Raw genomic sequence first — 22,429 nt, forward strand, 5'->3', positions numbered from 1 at the left:
CACATCCGGGGCTGGTTTATTCTAATAACGAAACGACCAACCCGGAAAAAAAGACAACTGTTCTGTAATCCGATCACACAAACAAACAGACGACAGTGTGGGAACCTGGTGCACGCCGGCTTTGTTCATATAGGGGCTGTTTGTAAAACTTATTTAAACTTTGTGTAACATGCTCGTTATTTACCCAACTCGGGTCTGTCCTCTGAGCTCCGGAGCCGTGCGGGGCGCTGGCTGTGGCGCACACTGACTCTCCACAGTGGGTAAGTAGTCAGCCGACAGGGGCACTTTATCACTCTGTGTGTGTGTGTGTGTGTGTGTGTGTGTGTGTGTGTGTTGCCTCATTGCCTGTGTGTGTGTATGAGAGTGCTATATGCGCGCGGATGGTACAATGCTGTAGGTGTGGCAGGCCGTTAAATCGTTGTTGGATCTGGTGAGTCAGTGCAGGTCATCTGAGCTGAAGTAATGTAACGTCTGTCAGGTGTCGCTGAGTAACTCTGTCTCTTAAACTTTTCATTGCACGCTCATAATCACGTTATAGGGGGACGTGCACGCGCTCACGGTCTCCAGATTGGTCATTTGGTGGCGTGAAGCGTGTGTCTGCACTCTGTGATCATTACTGTGAACATCCAGCTGTCATAGGAAAGCAAGTGATTAATGTGTCGGTCCCTAAAATGACAGACACTATTGAAACATGCCTGTCACAACTTCCCAGAGCCCAAGGTCCTCAAATAGCTTGTTCTGTCCAACCAGCAGCCCAAAACTTCTAAATAGGCCTATTTTGAGCTGTTTTATTTCCACTTGTAACTATGTAGCTTAATATTTTTACTCCACCATATTTTAGGGGGAAATCTTGTATTTTTACAGCTTTAGTTACCAGTTTATAATTTGTTCAAATCATTGAAATCAAAAGGTCTATGTTTGGGATAGGCATCTGTATGAGACAGGCCTTTCCTTTCAAACCCTTTTGATTCCCCTACAGACTATTGGAATATGAATAACTTACAGGGTAATTGAGGAATGGACACATAATTTGAGGTTTCTAACAACCCACAACTACATTCAGATAGCTTCTTTCAAAAAAAATGAACTGCTTGTCAACTAGACCAGACGTCAAAATGTGCAGCCATGCCGGGCTTGTAAAAGGGACTGGAATCTACTGTGAATACACATAATGACTGTATGAAAATGATTGGGGTGGTGAGGGGGCTGATGAGGCCCTCTCCAGCTTTATTAATATTTTCAATAGACCCTCTCCTTGACTTTAGGGGTGCAACTAACGATTATTTTCATTTCTGATTAATCTGCCGATTATTGTCTCGATTATAGGATTACTTATTTGGTCTATAGAACGTCAAGAAATGGTGAACAACGTCGATGAGTGTTTCCCAAAGTCCAAGATGACATCCTCAAAAGTCTTGTTTTATTCTCAACCCAAAGATATTCAGTTTATTGTCATCTAGGAGGAAAGAAAGCCGAAAATATTAACACTAAAGCAGCTGGAATATGAGAAATTTGAATTTTTTCTTACAGAAATGACTCAAACCAATAATCAGTTATCAAATTACATGGCAATTTATTTGATTGCTGACAAATATATACCGCTTAACTGTTGTAGCTGCACTTAACTTAGAAAATACTGCAAAACCCTCAAAACAGTAATTTCTGGACAGTCCCTAAAAATATGAGGCCGTGTTATAGAAAGTGTATTAAACTGTTAAAATTAGTTTCACCTCAACCACCTACAACAATGACGTATTGCTCTTACATTAATGCATCAATAATATCAATAATATTCTAACACTGTCAGCCTCACAGATGGGAATCTTGAATTTGGAAGTGTTACAGAATTCTTAGATGTCACATGTCAAAGTCAGTTTGACAACTTAAAGGTCCAGTGTGTAGGATTTATGCTGCGTTTATGTGCTCTTTGGATGGTCCCAATTCCTGAGTTTGGAAGTCCTTCTTCCAACTTTGGTTTGTTCATGAGCTTGTAATGTGGAAACAACATGGACGCCACAAAGATGTGTTGTATTTTATTGCTCAGAGCATTCAAGTAACAGTTTGAAGCTTTATATTATAAAGTGATATTGTCCCAGAATTGTTGCTGCAGCAGTACATCCCCTAAAACTACTGAAATATTGCTTTACCTCACTATTGCTAGTTAGTGACTTTTCTAACTAATCTAGTTCACTTTACATGGACGGCAACTAACAGTTACAACTTACATCATAATACAAATAACGTGAGCAAAAAATTAACATGAAATTTGTGAATTAATAAAAGCATATTACCATCAGCTGAACATGTATTTTCATCCACTATGTTTCTGCATATATGATGTCACCTCGGCAACTCGTGCCAAAATTTTCGCTGACATTCCGAATGCACAATTAGTGCCACCTAGTGATGAAAGTATGTGCCACGTGCGTAGGAGAACTACGGTGGCTGACGATGCAAAAACAAAAAAAGGAAATGGCCCTACCTGGAGTGAGTATGTGATTTGTACATACAACTCGTAACCCGCTCAGTATGTAGATTTAAATGGCTCATTCTAAGGTAAAGAAAAATAAATGATTTTTATTTTCAAGTGATGATAAACTAATGAATTCATAGTTGCCCATCAATCCTGCACTCTGGGCCTTAAAGCGTTTAAAATCAGTTGTGTATTGTCTTGTGTGACTCTGGAACGAACTGTAGCAAATCAGAGCAAATCTGCCATGTGTTATCTTGGTTTGACCACTGAGTTGCATTCAGGGAAGTGTAAGATTGAGCATTTGTGGAGCTTCACTTTAAGTTGAGATGTCGTGGCCTGTTCTGCCCTGATTTTACTGATTCTTTTGAACTTCATAGATGCACATTACACAATTTCTAGAGTGACTGATACCATTTTGATTCAGTTTCTGTTTCAGAAAAGAGGTTGAACTTGTCCACAAGTAAAGCAGATGTGTAAACTGAGTGTAGGTGGGTTTCACGTCGCTGCCCTGGATGTGGTTAAAGACAATAACACTGATATCACTGTTGTGATCTGTACACTGTGTCCTGCCTTCACACACACACAGACTGTGTTAACATTAACTGATGTGTATCCTGTTACATTTCAAAGCCAAAGTACTTTAAGTTTCATAGAAATCTGCGAAAGACTGTCTCAATTATATTTATTAGTAAAGTTTGCCAAAGATGCCACAACCTCACCGCTGCTTCGCCCTGTAATGGTTAGCCTGATGTTTTCCAATACCCAAAATGGTTTATGTACGTGCATGCACGGGTGTGCGTCTGTGTGTGTGTGTGTGTGGGTGGGTGTGTCAGTCTCAGTCTCAGACTCAGCGTTGGTGTCTGTGTGACCTCTGTGGCATTATTTTTTTCCATTACACCCAGAGTCTCTGCAAAAGGCCTTTGAATGGTTTGAATCTTTGACCTATTTTAATGGCAAAAGAAATGAATGTAACATGACCGACACGTCAGACACACAGCCCACTAATTTTTCAAAGCAGTTTCAAAATGACTTTCGGCTTAAGAATAGTTTCACAGGAGATCCACCAGCACAGTGAAGATGCAGCCTGTGTGTTGTTCCTCTGTGTCTATGTTTGTCTGTGCGCTGTTGGGTCATATGTGCAGTGTCTTTTCATGGAAATGTTTATGGAAATTTAGGACAGTCCTGTAAAAGTATTGGCAAAGGGCTCAGACATTCAGTCCTGATTATATATTTTATATGACTGTCACGTTATACTTTTTGTTCCGATAAAAAAAAAAAATAAAATCAGTCACAGATGTGGCCTAGTTAGCCATCATTTTACTTTTGTGCAGGGGTGGAAAGTAACTAAGTACATTTAGTCAAGTTCTGTGCAAGAGTACAACTTCGAGGTACATGTACTTCACTTGAGTATTTCCATTTTCTGCACCTTTATGCTTTATTGCACTACACTTCATGGGCAAATTTTGTACCTTTTACTCCACCACATTTATTTGATAACTTTATTTAGGCATTGTTTTGCAAGTCACAAGTTAGTCTCAAGTCTTAGCACTCATGTCCCAAGTCAAGACGGGCAAGTCCTGAGTAAAGTCAGAAGTCCTAATTTTTTGAGCTTACATAATGTGCGTTTCACCAAATGTAACACCATTTTAATAACAATGTAACTATGTTAGCTAAGCATTAGCTCACCACGTTCATATTTCCCTCAACTTACTGTTTTTTTGTGCCACTTCAAATATTTACCAAAATTTGAAGCTGTGGTGTCTCAATCTGTAATTTTCAGCCTGCATATTTTGCATACTTTAAATTGTTTTTGTTGACCATTGCATAGTTTCTGAGTGCAAATGAAATTATCTTTGGTATCTTAATAAAATTCAGTAACTCTCTCCTGCATCTTGACTTAATGCTTCTGGATTGGCTCAAACAAAGTGGAGCTCGTGATTTAAGTGTTGACTTGCTGGGAATGAATAGTGGTAATGTTAGTTGATTCATTAAAGGAAAGAGAATTGAATTGATTCTTGAGTCAAAAAGTCGAAGTGAAGTCATGAGTCATTGGTGTTAAAGTCCAAGTCGAGTTGCAAGTCTTTTTGGATTTTGTCGTGTCTGAAGTCATCAAAGTTATGACTCGAGTCTGAGTCAAGTCAAAGTCATGTGACTGGAGTCCACAACTCTGTGATTACTAGTTAAATTTTTAGATTAAGGTTGATGATACATATAATCAACATATAAATGATGATGTATTATTACAGGTTAAGAAAAGGGGAAAACTACCTTCATCCCTGGGGCAAATTCACAAGCTACCTGCCTGGAGGTGTATAAACTAATTTAAATGTGCTCTGCCTTCACCAGCTGCAACATTAAAGTGATGAACACAGGAATGCATCAATAATTATAATCCAGTAATATCATATACATTATTCTGATATGGGCCACTCTGTGTAATGACTACTTTTACTTTTAGTAATTATTTTTTTTTTATGCTTATACTTTTATACATTTTTTTTTCTTTTACTCAAGTAAAAGATTTGAGTAGTTCTGGGGTGATCTCCAACCCACCTGGTAGAGTGTACGTCCCATAGGCTGAGTCATTTGCAGCGGTCCAGGTTCAACCTGACCCACGGCCCTTTGCTGCGTGTCATCTCCTCTCTGTCTCCCACCTTTCCTGTCTACCTACAGCTGTCCTATCAATAAAGGCAATAGCCAGACATTCTGGAAAGAGGTTCATTTTGTGATTCAGGAGATCACTGGTAAACAGTTTACACTGTCTTCCTCATTTTACCTTTAAAACCATACTCCAGAAGATGTTTTTGATACGGACACTAGATCTCTGCTAATAATCCTCCTGTTTCTGACTAAACAAGTGTATGTTGCTACGGTGGTCTGTTCTGCAGGTTCCCACGGTCAGTATGTGGATATCACAGGTATTGGCTTTTATACCTCTGGAGAAACTGACTCATGATCTCAATCATATATCAGACACATATTGGAGACTTTGGAGCCCAGTGGCGTAAGGTAGTGACGATGGCCCCAGTGCATGCAATTTTTACAGGCCCTAGTGCCAGATTTTGCAGCTAAAACAAGCCACTGTATATCATATCATCTCGTTACATAGTCAAATAGAGACTTTACTCTGGACAGCATCAACATGCATATTACCCAGCTAGGATCTTTGCATATGTGCACCAAGCGGAACAATGACGTCAATGGAGAAGTGCCAAAAACTGCAGTTCCTCCAGTGGCCACTTGAGGTCTGCTCCAAGAGCGAGTCAATCCCCATATAGCCCCATGTTAAAATGACCCCTCACTCCTCCACAGTTTTAGCCTCTTGTGCAAATATGGTCATTTCTGGCTTCAAAAATCAAGATGGCCATGGCTAAAATACTGAGCTCAAGGCTTCAAAACAGGAGTCCACAAACCAATGGGAGACGTGTTTTATAATTTATTTAATAAGCATATAATTTTGTTGCTGCTGACTGTTTTACCGAAAAAACAACAACCAAACAAAGAAATAGAAAACCATACCCTTTTGATGCATAAATAGCAAATGGCAGTACTATCAGTTTACTGTGAGTTCTTATTTGATTACAGTCGTATTTCTGAGGTGGCAGTCTGAATCAGTTGCAAGTGTTTGTTCTTCTCTCAACTTTCTATGGGCTCCCCATCCCCATCCCATTGGCCCCAGTGTAATCGCACAGCCTGCACTGTCTTTATTTACGGCCCTGTTGGAAACCTTTCCAATCCTACAGAGACTTTGACTTGACTGTCCTTAATAGGCAACGGCTGAGTGTTTCATCCGTATGTGCTATGCTATAATATTTCTGTTTTCTGTCTTTCTTTTAATTCTTTATATATTGCAGCGTCTGTTGTTGATTTGGGGTGGGATTTTTTTGTTGTGCATAGGTTTTTTTGTTTGTTTCACCTTCTTTTTCGTTCTGTGGTTGATGTTGAATAGTTCATGAGTTTGTTAAACTAAAAAAAATATTAAAAAAAGTAATAAAAGGTAAAGGTAATAGCGCCCAAAACATTATCTTAAAGAAAAAAAAACATTTGTGTGCTTCTTCCAGCACTGCCCTTGTGACCAATTTACACTGAAGTCTTTTCAGTACATTCAAGTATCGGGGAAGTGTAAGGACTTATGAAAATGACAATGTGCAGAAAATCTGCTTTGCATCTTTTGATCCAGTGCATCTGAGGCGACTGTGCACAGTGTGTCATGTGATTACTTCGTGTTTAGTCTGCAGAGATGCACAAGAAACAGCAGCGAAGGGACTGAAAGTTCCCTCAGCAATAAAGAGGCCGAGATTATAAAATAGAGCTCTCGCCATGCCAGAAGTCGTCTGACTCCTCCAACAAATGAAAAAGCACTCTCATGTGCAGATGTCTGCCGTGGATAAGATTCTCCTGGAAAGCAAACATTGTTGAAATTTCATCAGCATACCTGGAGTGTCTGAGCTGAATGGGTCGTGATTTAGTGATAGTGAGCTCAGTGATTCACATGCATGGCATCATCCTAATGAATACATCTCACCAGCTCTCTCCCCCTGCCTCTCCTCTTTTTCCCTTTCCTCCCTCCCTCTCTCTTCCATGGCCAGTGGAAATGTGCGTGTGTGCAGATCTTGAGTGCAGTCTGTAATTTTTGGCTGTGGTGGAGGGCCTCAGCTCAGCCTCGGGCTTCAGGGTTTGCTGCTCAGCCTCAATCACGTCACATGAAAAACTGCTGAGTGCGAGTGGGTCTCTTTCTTCCTGTGTGTGTGTGAGTGTGTGTGTGAACAGTAAATGAAAGATGGTTTATCCTCCACATCTGCCTGTTTCTGCCTTTCTGTTCTACAAGTCCATCTCCTTCTGTTGCTCCCTTTACATATTTTGCCTCTCATTGTCCATCTGATTTGAGTATTTGTCTTTCTATCTGTCCATTTGTGCGTCTCAGTGACATGTGATAGCAGCAGCATGCCGTACTTTGACCGGCTGAACCGTGTATGTGGCTTCCTGGACATCGAGGAGAAGGAGAACAGCTGCCGCTTCCAGAGGCGATACTTCATCCTCGACACGCAGGAAAATGCTCTGCTGTGGTATATGGACAACCCTCAGGTGCTCCACACATATATGCATGACACACGCTTGCACAAACAGCAAGAGGAAGTGAAATTGACCAATAAGAGCTATGTAACCTTGGACTCTGAGCCAATGACGAGTCTGTGTGTTTGTGTTTGCATGCAGAACCTGCCCAGTGGAGCTAGCTTTGTTGGCAGCCTGAAACTAACCTACATCTCTAAGGTAAACCATCTCACTTTGCTGTGGATTGTAGTAACTTACATACATGTGCAGCAGAGAAGACATCTGAGCAGTGTGACAGACACAGCAATACACACAGATACGAACATGTAAATGGGGTGCACAGATACGCCGCATCGAGTTATCTGTAGTCACATGCGGGCGCAGACTTTGTGAAGTTTTCCAGATGTCAGAGCGCTCGCTGAGCTAACCAGAGATAATGACATCTGGCTGCACTGCACTGTAGCGCTGACAGCTCCTCCCTGGACACTCTGAGTCAAATAGACGGCAAAGATATGAAATGTTTCTTCTCCTCACTCCTCTCCCTTCCTCCCCTTTTGTCTCCTTTCCTCCCCTTTTGTCTCCTCTCCTTTCTTTCTGTCTCTCCTCTCCTCTCCTCTCCTCTCCTCTCCTCTCCTCTCCTCTCCTCTCCTTCCATTTCCTTCTGTCTCCTCTCTCCTCTACCGTTATAAAATATTGAGAATCACGTCTCCTCTCCTTTGGTCTCTTTCCCTTTCCTTCTGTTAATCATCTCCTGTCTATCCATTCCTCTCCTTTTGTCTCCTTTTCTTCCCCTCCGTCTATCCTCTCTGCTCCTTTTTTCTGTTTCCCTTTCCCCTGGGCTATCCTCTTCTGTCCTTTTGTCTCCTTCCTTGTCCTTCGGTATGTCACCTTTTCTCCTTTTGTCTCTTTTCCTTTCCTTCTCTCTCCTCTCTCCTCTACCATTGTCTCCTCTCCTTTCCTCTCCTTTGGTCTCCTTCCCTTTCCTTCTGTCTATCCTCTTCTCTCCTTTTGTCTCGTTTCCTTTCCTTTGGTCTGTCATCTTCTCTCCTTTTGTCTCATCTCCTCTCCTTTGGCCTCCTTCCCTTTCCTCCTTTCTCTTCTCTCCTCTCCTTTTGTCTGGTCTCCACTCCTCTGGTCTCCTTTCCTTTCCTCCTGTCTCTTCTCTCCTTTTATCTCGTCTCCCCTCCTACGGTCTCCTTCCCTTTCCTTCTGTCTCCCGCTCTTCTCAGGTGAGTGAAGCTGCAGCAAAGCAAAAGCCCAAGACAGAGTTCTGCTTTGGTGAGTTTCTTTTTTCTTTTTTCGGGGAAACACTGAGTCATGCTTGTGCAGAAGTGCACAATGACATTAATTTTATTCACACATGTGATAAAATGATATAATGAGATGATTGTGGATATTCATGGAATTCATGTCTATTTCTGTAGTCATCAACGCAGTTTCCCGGAGGTATTTCCTCCAAGCCAACGATGTGACTGACATGAGGGACTGGGTGGAAGCTCTCAACAAGGCCAGCAAGATCACTGTGAGTGCAACACACACACACCTGCACACACACACCTGCACACACACACACACACACACACACACACACACACACACAATGTTATGGCCAAATGTATTTGTCTGATGTGTGTTTAGAAAGAGGCTGAACAATCAGTTATTGATAAGGGATTTCCACCTGAGCACAGGAAGCTACAGTTTGTGGTGATGTAACTGAAACCAGTTTGGCCCGAGGGGGTGCGATACTGGCACACAGCCCACAGATACCCTCTCACACACTTATTGACAGAGGAAATTGTGAATGTGCATGAATATGAGCGATAACACACAGACGTCATTGTGGTGGAGGTGTCAAAACACCACTGTGTGTGTGTGTGTGTGTCACATTCAGGTTGCACATTTGCATAATATTTGTCTGTGTTTAACGAGATGACCGGCGCATTTTTGACTGGTGACATCCAGATGACAGAGACGAGCGGTTCTCTTTTTCTCTCACCTGCATGCTGACACAGGAAGCAGCGCCGCTCACTCTCTCTTTCACTTCCCCTTTGATGGGAGGGCTTCTCTGCCGCCTTTCTCACCCTCCTTGGCCTCAATGAAAACTAAAAAATACTTCCTAAACCAGAATGGACCTTATGTTAATGCAGGAATGATAGTAAAGAACTGAAGAATTTAGTAATTTACAAATGATAGAACGGTCAAAATGAAACCCTTCACATGATATTTCTGTGATTTGTCTTCTCCAGACACATCAAGGGGTGGAAGAGTATATATTTTGTTAATATGTTTGTCTTATACTTTGTAGGGAAATTGGATTATTTGTTAAGATTTTTGAGGCTATTTTGTCTTAATGTGGTAGCTTATAGTGAAAACAGACAGGAAATGAAAGGAGAGAGAGTGAGGAGGGTTTAACGTAAAACTTGGTCTTTGACCGGAATCAAACCAGAGTTGATGCAGTCTCAGGCTACCCCCTGGACCTGCACTTGTGTTGTGCCTTTCTAGTCATCCGTGCACTCAAAGCGCTTTTTACACTACGAGTCACATTCACGCACTGGTGGCTGAGGCTACCATGCAAAGTGCCACCTGCTACTCAGTTTTTAATACTCAGTAGCCATCAGGAGCAATGTGGGGTTCAGTATCTTGCTCAAGGAAACTTCGACATTCAGACTGGAGGAGCTGGGGATTGAACGGCCAATCTTCCAATTGGTAGACGGCCTGTTCTACTTCTAAGCCACAGCTGCCCGCTGCTAATGTGCAACAGTGGCTTTTTTTTTCTCTCTCTTTTTTTTTTTTTTAAAACTCATTAGCTAGCTTGTGACTGTTTTTCAGCTAAAAGTAGTGAACTGTTGGTTGTTTATTTGGATCCATGTTAGATGTCATTGTCAGAACATATAAAACTAGAAAAGCACTCTGAGAGTGCAGACCTCTGCCAAGCAGCTCGGATTTCCCGCCATTTCATTATTTTATCCACTTCGCTTCAACCGATTTCATCAAAAACCATTCAGAACTTTTTGAGTTATTTTGCAGACAGACAAACAGACATACAGATGCCAGCAAAAACGTAACCTTCTTGGCAGAGGTAATAAACACATGTTTACACTTACATCACATACAGTCACTGAAATGAGTGCAATGTCACTGTTTTACCCATCATGATAAACTGACAGTAAAACATCAAGAAAGAAATCAAAATTTGTTTGAACATCCATACTGTAGCGAACATCTACAGACTTTTGCTGGCTTGTTTTACGAATAGCCTCTCCAGTTGTTTCCCAAAACCCTTTCACTAGATTGTTGTGACTATGAAGTTACTTCTGTGTTTCACTGCATTTATCTTTGGTTGAAGTAGTGTAATGTGACCCCTCCTCATCTTTCGTGTTTAAAGCTATAGTGCGTAACTTCTGTCGCCCCCCAGCGGATAATGCGTTATTACACCAAATAAGCCAGCACTTCCATGTACACAGAGTAATACTTGCCACACACCGTGTACACAGAGTAACACTCGCTTCACACCATGTACACAACGCTACACAACGCTACACAACGTGGCGAACACCAGGCTGCTAACATTACATTACGTTCATAGTACCATTTCCAAGAAAATAATAAAGTACTAGGTCCAGTACATGTAACAGCAACACATAGTACTCATTATATAATTATAAACCAAGTCACTTACTTATCCAACAGCAGCAAGGCAACATCCGTGTCTGCCCTCAGCCCAATTTCTTCCTTCAGGGCTCTCCACCGAGGAAAAGCGACGCCAATACAAATCCTTGTTTGCCTTCTCCGTCGGTCACTTTCCTTCTTTGCCTTCAGCCAAACCTCCAGGCTTTTTCTTTGTGGTAGGATCCACTTCTGAACCGTGTCTCGGCCGCTTCTCCGCCATGTTGCTTTCTCTTTCTACCTGCCCTCTACCTCTTGCTATGAGACTCGCTGCTCGTTCTCCCCCTCCCTTCTTGTTGTGAGGAAGCATTTTCTGTGCGCCAGCGCAGGAATGTCGCTGGTCGACACACAAACTAAAAATGATATTGAAAAATACCGCGAGTTGTTAGAGGAGCCGATCGGCTTAATCAGCATTGTGTCATCTCCTCTAGTAGTGGCTTGGGTGAAACGGACATTTAAGGACCTGTAGAAGTTACGCACTATAGCTTTAATAACTAATTTGTGAAAAAAAAAAAAGAATTGTTCTGATGCCTATGATACTGCCCAAAACACTGGATCGGGTATCTGAAAGTATGCATGTCTATGCACCGATCTGATACCACATAATTATTAATACATTTAAATAACAAGGTCATTGATGCTGTGTATGACATCAAAATACTCTATTTACTATTCATAGATAGATGCTGCGGTCTAGACACGTACTTTAAAATGGTCTCCACTTTGTCATTGTTGTATTCTCCCTTACAGAAGCATTTTAATCCAGCATGGAACATTTTAGAGACTTTGTAAAACTTTTAAATCCAGTAATAAATGTCCTCTGTGATTATTCATCCATTTATCCATGTTGAAAGGAGTTGTGGTCACTGTTAGCCATCACATGAAGCCTACTGAGGGCACCCATGTTGCCATGGGTTTAGTCTGTCCATAAATCAAAGGCTCTGTTGCTATGTGCATAACAGCGTGTATCCCAGTGGCCATGTGCAGTGGAATAACATGACATCCACCCCATGCTACTATCAGTAGATATGTGCTTTTTGGGCAGCAACCTACATATTGAGTGGAATATGTTGAGTGTGATAAATAATGTAAAATTTACACTTTGCAGACTTTGATAGTAGCCAAGCTATTGAGCAGTCCATAATATGAGATAGAGCCTAATGGTTGTTCTTCCATTTTTACCCATTTTATCTGACTTCTTGACACAAAATGGGACAGTTTTCCTTCTTTTTAACACAATGGCATTGCTTTTTCCAAACAAACTTTATAGATTGTACCATAACCTGTCTTTGTCTTTCAGCTGTGTGAGATCTGTTCACTGGTTGTGTCTAGCTCTTGGTAAAGAATGATAAAATTCAAACAACCCTATACAGTGTTGGAGGTTTTCATGCAGAACATATTACAGTTGCAGTGTTGCAGCATGGAGACTCCCAGTGGAAATTAAACCACTAACCCATGGCAATTGGTAGCAAGCTTTACCCACTAAGCTCCACTTGTTAATGCCATGTTCGTTAATATCATCCTACCTGCTGCTGTGCTGACAGGTTCCTAAGCCTGGCCCTGCTCCTCCGAGGTCCGTGGTGGCCGCAGTAATCAGCGACACTCAAGGAGGGAAGAGACAACAGGCCTACAAGGCCGAGATCATCGGTGGCGTGGTGGTGCACACTCCCATCCAGGTAATGAACAGGAAGCTAAAACCAATGTGGTTACTACGACGATATTGAAGGAGACACTGATAATGCTGGGAGCCAGAATTAGCGTTAACGAGCATTGTGTTTGTCTGCTGCATTTATTTTTAAGCAGAGCAGAGTATAGCTCACTCTCGGCCTCCAAAACCACGCTGTGTGTAATCTGATGTGTTCCGAAGATGGTGGTCACCATGACCACGATTGTTGTAATGATACTGAAGATGGTTTATGGTGAAATGTTTCAGAATGAGAGCGAAGAGACAGAAGGGAGAGAGAGGAAGGGCAACAGGCCAGGCGTGCTGAGGTGCGGTTACTGTGTCAAACAAGGAAATGTGGTGAGTACCCAGCCACTTAAACCTGATAAACTTTGTGTTTAAATAAAATGCTGCATGTGGAAACTGCAATGCGGTGGTGTGTGTGTGTGTGTGTGTGTTTCAGAGGAAGAGCTGGAAGAGGAGGTTTTTCACCCTGGATGACAATGCAGTCAGTTACTACAAGTCTGAGACGGTGAGGAGCCAGATTTTTTGTTTTTCCTCTGACATGTTGATGTTTTTGTGTGACTGTGGTCTTTGTCTGTCCATGTCTGAATTGTGTTTACTTATGTCCCAGGATAAGGAGCCTCTCCGAGCTATTCAACTGAGAGACATTCAGAAGGTCCATGAATGTCTCGTCAAGTCAGGGTGAGTCAAATGTGAATCATGCAGTCAAATTCTCCCACCAGTCTACTTTCTCTCTGTGTGTCTGTCTCTCTGGTGAATATGACGTGATTTTCACAGATACTTGAAATCCTTGAAGGGTTGTGAGGGGGAAAATCAATGCCTTGTAAGGTTTTGAAAAAAAGACAAACAGACAGAGGTCATTTAATCTACTTGAATTTATATATTTTGTGCAGGAATATAAATTGAAGTGCTTTTGATATGTTCTTTACTTAGCATTAGTAAAGAGGCTCTTTTTGCTGTGTTGGGTTCTTGAATTTGAGGATATTGGGCCTGGAAAGTCCCAGGAAAGTCCTTAAATTTGGTGTTTAAAAAGGTGTGAGAACCCTGTAAGAACAAATTGCACTTTGAACAGACACGAACACCATCAAAACTTATGTAGCGTATAAACAAACAATAGGTTAACATTGAGGTGTCAGTATGTCAAGTTTCATATTCAGACACTCAAAGAGGTTTATCCTGAATATCATTTCATCGGTTTTCTCCAGATGTGTTGCTCAGTGCAGGATCAGGCTTGACTGAAGTTGCACAGGTGTTGTTTTACGACTTGACAGTAAATGAAAACTGAAGAGCTGAAGTTAGGGACCATCTCAAATGTGCATGCACAATTGCCAAGAGAGGTTTTAATTTTTTTTTAAGAAATGCCCCTCTCATTTTTTTAATAACTCTTCATATAATTTTTTTTTTTTTTTTTTTATCTGGACCGTCTCATATGGTGTGCACAAGTGTCTTTAAAAAAAAAAAAAAAAAAGATTATGGCTCATTTTATTTTGGTCTCTCTCTTTTTTTTTTTTTTTATCACAGACACTTCCTTCTCCTTTATAAATACATAACCTCTACTTTTTAAAGAGAAATCACACAATACAACCCAATGTGATTCTGACTTGTATTTTCCCACTGTTAAAAACTCACATTGTGTTTCCACTATTTATTTCCACCAAAATCAAAAATACATATTTTTCCTCGTACATGTCATGCTATCTATCCATCTAGATTCTTTTGGCGTGAGTTGCAGAGTGTTGGAGATATCAGCCATTGAGATGTCTGTCTTCTCTTTAACATAATGGAACTAGATGGCACTCGGATTGTGGTGCTCAAAGCGCCAAAAAATTATATATTTGAAAAACTCAACAGCAATGTCTCTTTACAGAAATCATGACCCAGTTATTCAAGATAATCCACAGACCTTGTTGTGAGCAGTTTCATTTAGGAACTTTTTTCTTTCCACCGAACTACACCCATCAACCCTATCACTGCGCAGAAGAAAGCCTGCGCTACTGCTAATTCACTTAGCACCATTGAGCTAGCTAATGTTACAGCTCAGCCAAGGAGGACACCATTAATGTTTACATCTCACACTGTCACAAGCACATGCTTTTCATCCGTGAGTAAATGCATGTTTCCTTATGCACGGTGATAAGGTTGATGGGTGTAGTTTGTTGTAGTATCTTCGTCGTTTGATAACTCACATCAAAACAATCTAGATTGATAAATAGAACTACAGGTAGAAGGACAAACACATATTTTTGATTTTGGGTTGAATGGTCTCTTTTACAGTTACAGACTCAGTTTAGACATTTTTCTTTTTAAAGTAATGTAAAATAATACCCTGGAAATCCAGAGTTCTCACTAGAGTACAATTTGAATTTGCTCAGCGAGTCACTCTCGCAATCCGTAATGATGTTCATTACCTATGCCCTTGGAGCTGAGCTGCACCAATCACATCGGTGTATCTGATATAGGCGGGCCAGAGGCGAGCTAAACAGATGGCGACAGCGCTGCGACGACGAAGTCCGGAATCAGTCAGTAAACACTGCAAAATGGCTATGGATGAACATCAGTTGTTTGAAACGGATTTGGCTGCTACAATGAACGAGTTAGACTTGGCTTTTTCTCTAAAAGAGGAACAGAAGACGGCGCTCGAATCTTTCCTTCGCAAGAAGGACGTTTTTGCTGTTTTGCCGACCGGATACAGCAAGAGTCTAATCTACCAGTTAGCTCTGCTGGTAGCGCTCTGGATACATCACCCTGTGTATTGTTCTGATTGGTCGTGATATTTTCAAATGCATGCTTGATTGCATGCTGATGCATCCCTTGAGTTGGGCCATTTGCATTACTCATGGCCAGACGCTAAATCTTTCTAGATTTGGGTCTGGATTTCCAGGCTAGTAAAATAATGCTTTACCATTTGATTAATTTAGGTTATTTTGTGTATTTTGTGAACAGCTAAACTTACACATATCAGTATGAGGCGAATAAATAATATTAGAAAATGACAAGCTGAAGAAGATGGTGGTTGTCTTGATAATTTCTAACAATGTGCGGTTAACACCTGGACACTTTCTGTTTATGTCTGAATATAGATACGAATACAGAAAAATAAAAACACTGATTCATACTGTAGATTTGCGCTACACCGCTAGTATTTAGCCCTCCTTGTAGCCACTGTATTATTCAGCATAATAATTCTCCTCTCTGTGTGTCCATCAGGGATCTTCTGCTGAGAGACAACCTGTTTGAGATCATCACCGGCTCCCGAACCTTCTACATTCAGGTACAATCCCACCTTCCTGTTATACCAGCCAGTCAGAGGCTTTGTTCCTCACTAGTTTAAAATCTGTTGGGTGCTCTCTGGCTCTGGGTGAAAGCATTGATTAGATCCAAGTTACTTTGTAGTCAGAGCACAGAGGGTCGATGTTGGCAGGTGTATCTGTCCTGATGTTTTGAGTTCTTTTCTCTAAATGCTCTGCTGCTGATGTGTGGCACGTTCACTTGTTTTAGGAGCTTAAAATGTTTGTTTTTGTGAAATGGGCAAAGCCATCTGTTATGATAACAACAATAACATCCTGTCGTTCTCTCCTGGGAGAACAGCTGACTGAGCCGGTGGGGGTCGGATCAGATGGGAAGTGCTGGGAGAGAGAGACAGAGAGAGAGGTTCTAAGCATGAGCGCTTTTATTTTTGACTGTGCCAAAAGAAAAAGGAAGCATGACGAACATTTAGTAAACTGAAAAAAAACCCAACACATAATCAAAAATAGATCATACAGAGACCGTTATCATAGTGGAAGTGTAGACACCAAAGTGAGAAATCATCTTGAACTAGAACAATCTTTACTAATGCCAATGCATGGAGGGAATTTAAATGGAAAAAATAATTAGATTTGTCAGAACATCAGAAATAGTATCTAAAATGGACCCAACACATCCCAGCTCATGTTGGAGTAACTGTGGAACATGCACTGTCAATCCCGCCCACCTATTTTGACAATGTCCAAAGTTAGGTTTGAACTGAAGAGAGGTATTTGATGCTATGCGAAGATATTACAGCACAGTAGTACTACTGGGTGTCATCCATGGAAGTCTGAATATGAGGGATAAGAAATACCTCTGACAGATATACCTTACAGCAGCCTTAAAGTGCGTAACCATCAGATGGAACAAATTATGTAGTCATTAAGATGACAAATATCCGTCTTTACTTAACGATGGAGTTCTGTCATGACTTTATTAATACAGTGAGGTTTATCATTCAGTAGTGCTTTGCCAGACTTTTATATTCCCCTGATGCACATATCATATACACACACTATACATCATCGTCTGTAGAACAAATTTTGCACCTGGGCTTTATCTGTGTGATTGCAATGTGAAATGGACAATCATTACTTTTTTTATCTAAGTTTTGCTTTTTCTAACCAATGGTTTAAGACGTCAGAGTGGATATCTATACTGTTTTCTTTCATTTTTAGGTAATTTATGAATATAATGTGTATAAATGGTATATACTGCTGTGAAAAAAGGAAATGTGTACACTGCATTGCTGTTGATGAGTACTAAATAATAATTAAGTTTAAAAAAAACTAGAATAATCAGAGCTGGTTACTGATATTTGAAAAAAACAACCCCAAAAAACCCAATAGCTATATATCTGCTGATGTTCATGTTAACCACATCGGCCCTCATAAACTAGGGCCTCCTCAACTGTTTATTATTTTCATTTTTGAATAATCGGGCAAGTAAGTTTGCCAGTGATATAACACAATAGGACAAACCATTACAGTAGCTAGTGTGAAATTATATGCATATGTGCAGCTCTGCAAGGCTTTATCTTCTCGTGATGTTTTCTTACAGACAGATTCTCCAGAGGAGATGCATGGCTGGATCAGGGACATTGAGATGAAGATCCAGGACTTCAGAGGTCCCCCTAAGGTAACTCTGTTGTTTTTCTCCTTGACACACACACAACAAAAATCTACAATCCTTTCTCGCTATATTGTCTTGGTAGAGAAGTAAAAACTATTGGGTATTATGACATCAGGGGGCTTAAGTGAAGCCAATGAGGTGGTTTAATGCCGATTTAAGTGCCTTAAACCTGCATTCTTTCTAATGACCAGCAGGGGGCTTGAAAACACAAGTCCAGTTGTATGTAAAGGCTCAGACACAGCAAATGGGCATCTGCGAACTAGTGTCAACAAAGGTCAAAAGTTGCAGCTGAACACACTACAAACATTACAGCCAACAGCCAGCTAGCACATATGTTCTGTGCCTGCGTGAGAGGAAATATCTCTTCATACCAGCAGGTGGCGGTGGTCTGTATTCCTCATTTAAAACGGGAAACTGGAAGACCAAAAGGACGGATTCAAGACTCTAGTTACCTAGTTGGCACATTAACAACACAACCCAATGATGAAAGAACAAAATCATATTTACTGTGCACTAGCGAACAACAACTCAAACAATTATGAGCTGTTTCTGCTAAAGAGTTCAGTGGCTAAAAACATAATCTTATGTTATATAACAAGTTTGTTTTGATCTCACGCCCTCTTCACTGTAGCCATTTCTTTGCCTTACTCACTTCTTTTTCTCTTCTCCCACACGGAGCTGAACTGAACTGCCAGTCAGAGATATTTCACTCACCGATGGCTTTGCCACCTCTGATGGCTCCGATGCTGATTCAACATGCTGAATCGGCCAAAAAAAACACAGGCGTCAGAGGCCGACTGGTGCCAACCCCACACCACAAAAACTTAAGCAACAAACGCTCATCGACAGCACAATCTTAACGGCTGACTGTCGACTCGTGTCAGGGTCCTTACCCCATGAGAAAATGACCTACTTCTCACTTGATTTTTTTATGAGTTTCTGGTCTCAATCTCTAGTTTCAATGATCCACCCCTCGAAAAATCCACACTATGGTCACTTCTGGCTTCAAAAAACAAAATGGCGACAGCCAAAATGCCAAACTGAAGGCTTCACATCAGTAGTCCACAAACCAAAGGCTGATGTCATGCTGGCTACATGCACTGATGATGCTTTTGTCTTTCTCATTGCAGGGTTTTTCATTTAAACGTGCGTCCTCTCTCTATCGAAGTCACAACGCCTCCTCGGCGTCTCGGGGTCAACAGAACGATGAGCGCAGACCTACACTGGTCAAGTCCTGCTCTGTGGCACCAGGCTGGCAGCCCTGGACGCCTGTCCCTCCGGGTGAGCCCTCCATCCTGGATACAGAGGATGATGACAGCGCCTTCAGCTCTGTGACCACCTTACCTTCTCTCTCCTCCTCCTCCACTTCCTCCTCCACCTCCTCCTCCTCCAACTCCCTCTCTGCCCCAAACCCTTGCCCCAGCGCACCTCCAGCAGCTTCAACCAGTGGACTGGGGATCCTCACAGCATCAGGAGATGTGGCCAGCGGGCGTCGGAGGCACCGCTCGCAGCCTCAGCCTCACAGCGGCTGCAGCTTTCCCTTCAGCCTGGACGACGACAGCATCCGCACCACAGATGTATAGGTTCACCAGAGTCTGTTTAGACTCCTGTGTGGACTTGTGTGTTGGTACCTGCTTTAAAATGAATGTGACTGGTAATAATAGTATTCCCTGCTAATGAAGTGACACTGTGACCATCTGCCTCAACGCCATGACGTGAGATTGGGGCCTCCTGCTGGACATGTAGCTGTATTACAGATGAAGGATGCACCCAGCTGGAAGGGGACCAACAGGCGCAGTGTTTGTTCACAGGACTGTGAAGAAGTACGATGGAGTATTTTTAGTGCAACTTCCTCTGAAAACTTGAATGATCTTGTAGTTAATTGTTCTTGCAGACTTACAAGTTATGGCACATGCTTTCAATCTGTTGCACTTGGCTCCCCTTGGAGATACAACATCAAGAACGTGTTTTCACCCCTGCTGGAGGTATTCAACAAGTGTTTAAAGGCATTTAAACACATGAGTATCAATAATTTTTATATTCAAGCTTATGTTCTTAAAGTACTTCAAAATAATTAGTCTGTTTAGTTTCTTTTGAGCCCAGCAGTGTTTTTCCCTCTTTCCTCCCGAGACACACATTATGTTACCTTCATTAATAATTAACAAGCATTTTATTACTAACATCTAATCAGGTGTCTGGGGGAAAGTGTAAGTGTACGTCTCATAAAAATGGTACATGCACTCACAGGCTCTTCTGATGTCAGCAGCAGCTTTTATGTGTTTGCACTATGTTTTAAAACAGGAGCTTTTAATACTCAGCCTAAAGATAAATCATCAGTAAACATATGCGGATTATGAAACAGTGGGCCTCTGGGCACAGACATGTAGACTGCCCCACCACCTCTCCTACACAGGAGCAAGAAACTCAGAGTCGTTCAGCCTCTTTTTGTTGTCGCTTTGCATCTCTTTGCAGTTGCTTTGTGTCTCTTTGTTGTCATTTTGAGTCTCTCTTGTCATTTTCTCTTTGTGCTTATTCCCCTTTTCGTAGTCTGTATAAGTCTCTATGTTCCTCTTTGCAGCTGTTGGTATCTTTGTAGTAATTTTGTGTCTCTTAATGGTCATTTTGAGTCTCTTTGTAGTTGCGTTGAGTCTCTTTGTAGTCATTTTGAGTCTCTTCTCATTTTCTCTGTGTTTATTCCCCTATTCTTTGTCTATGAGTCAGCTTGTGTCTCTGCAGCTGTATTGCATCTCTTTGTAGTTGTTTTGTGTCTCTTAGAGGTCGTTTTGAGTCTCTTTGTAGTTTCTCTGCACTCTTTGTAGTCATTTTGTGTCTTTAGGTTTTGAACCTCTTTGTTTTCATTTTTAGTCTCTCCCAGGTTGGTACGTGTCTCTTCAAGTGAAAGCAAGGGTGCCCCTTGACACTTTGGGCCCCTGGGTCTGTGCCCATTAGGCCCGTTCAGAAGTAATCCATTCATGTCAGTAAACTGTGACTCCCCTCTTAGCATTTTAACAGGGTACCGTAATAATACAGCAGTGTTTTAGATGGTACTTGTCGTAGAATGTACTGCCAACATCAAAGTACAGCTCATCAGCTGGTTGACAGCTCTGTAAATGTGATTTTCTTATTATTCCAGCATTATGTGGGAAAATGTGCCACTACTTCTGGTAATTTAATTGTAATTCTGCACTTTGCTTTTCTCATATTTACTTATGTTTTTTTTTTTTTTTTTTAGCTTTCACAGCAGATATTACAGCTTCCTCTGAGATGATGCCTCAGATACGTTATGTTGTTACACCAATAGTCTCAGCCCTCCTCAGGTTCACCTCAAAACTTCATTGATGTGGTACCATGTTCACGCCTGTTTCCGTTTTCTGAAGCTGTGTGCACTCATCTGCCTGCGTGTCATGTTAATTTTCTTTCTTGTACATTAAATGATGCTTTTTATTTGTCTTGTTTGGGTTGTTTTTGATCAACTCCAAAGTTCAGTTTGTTTCACCTTGACTTTTCACACTCTGCCATCTAGTGGCTGCTGGGGTCAATTCACATTTTACACCAAAATATAGCACAAACTAACTTTGACGTTTTTTTACTTACTCTCCCAAGTGCAAAAATATCCCAACTGCCAGACATGCAGAGGGTCAAGACTGACATATCTGACCTTTAATGCCATCACCTTAAACACATGCACACCATGCAGACACAAACAAGCACGTACGCCATACACATGCCAATATAGCACCCGGAGGCTGTGTTAAGTGAAGTGTTTCACACGTCCAGTGCAAAGGTCCATTAGGTAAAACGCCTAAAACTCTGTCCTGACCTCCGTCCACTTTCCCCTCTGTCTCCCAGTGCAGCTGCGTGGCTGCAGGACCGAGCAGAGTAAAATGTCTCCACTGAACAGTTTAAATTGTGTCGTAGGTAAAAAAGAAAAAAAAGGCCCTGAGTGCCTGTGAAATGTCAGCTGTGTTAAAATGAGTTTTCAGTCTGTTAAAGACAGAGCTCCTCCAGGTACTGAGAGAAAGCCAAGCAGAAACATGTGGCCGGACCAGTGGTGATGAAGAGAGGGATGAAAGATAAAGGAAAAAATGATGGGAATCAGGAGATTAGCTTGTTGAGGCAAGGGTGTAGGTTTAGCTTCATTATTAGAGGAGACACATGAAAGGAGGGGGTCCGATCAACATCAAACACTTAAATTCCTGCATTTTGGTGATTTTAATGCACCATTTTTCATGTTTTGCGTCACTTTATGGTGTAAATGTCTTTAATTTTGTCAGTGCTAAAGTCCAAACGCACATTTCCTAGATACTGAGGTATCCTCTGCATCATTCCCAAAATCTACACCTATGTCAAACAAATTTCACATCCCATACTTTTGGTCCTTTGAAAACCTTCTAAATTCTGATGCTTTGACACACTGATCTAAAACCTCCCACCAATCAAATCATCTCCTCTGCTGAGCTTCACATCTTTCCATAAATACTGTTTCACAGCCTTTGTGTGCAAACAGGTTGAGAGACAATAAAGAGATAAAGGTCTGAGAAAAGGACAACACACAATAAGCCTCCGAGGTTGAATTTCTCTTCTGTGTGTGTGCACAAACATAATGTAAAGGTCATGCAGCACTTCAGTTC

The 22,429-nt window shown here is 41.4% G+C and overlaps 1 protein-coding gene across 1 annotated transcript; it reads left to right on the forward strand.

The window, feature by feature from the left end:
• Nucleotides 1-6: 6 nt before the first annotated feature.
• plekha2 (pleckstrin homology domain containing A2) lies at nucleotides 7-20,622 on the forward strand. Its single transcript, XM_049579201.1, has 12 exons — nucleotides 7-260; nucleotides 7,398-7,558; nucleotides 7,688-7,744; nucleotides 8,755-8,803; nucleotides 8,950-9,047; nucleotides 12,736-12,867; nucleotides 13,125-13,214; nucleotides 13,318-13,386; nucleotides 13,489-13,559; nucleotides 16,086-16,149; nucleotides 17,727-17,804; nucleotides 18,929-20,622. The coding sequence occupies exons 2-12, from the start codon at nucleotides 7,418-7,420 to the stop codon at nucleotides 19,379-19,381; spliced, it is 1,302 nt and encodes a 433-aa protein (XP_049435158.1). The 5' UTR covers nucleotides 7-260; nucleotides 7,398-7,417; the 3' UTR covers nucleotides 19,382-20,622.
• The last annotated feature ends 1,807 nt before the right edge of the window (nucleotides 20,623-22,429 follow it).

This window comes from Epinephelus fuscoguttatus, linkage group LG6 (genome assembly GCF_011397635.1).
Source record: "Epinephelus fuscoguttatus linkage group LG6, E.fuscoguttatus.final_Chr_v1".
Lineage (NCBI taxonomy): Eukaryota > Metazoa > Chordata > Actinopteri > Perciformes > Serranidae > Epinephelus > Epinephelus fuscoguttatus.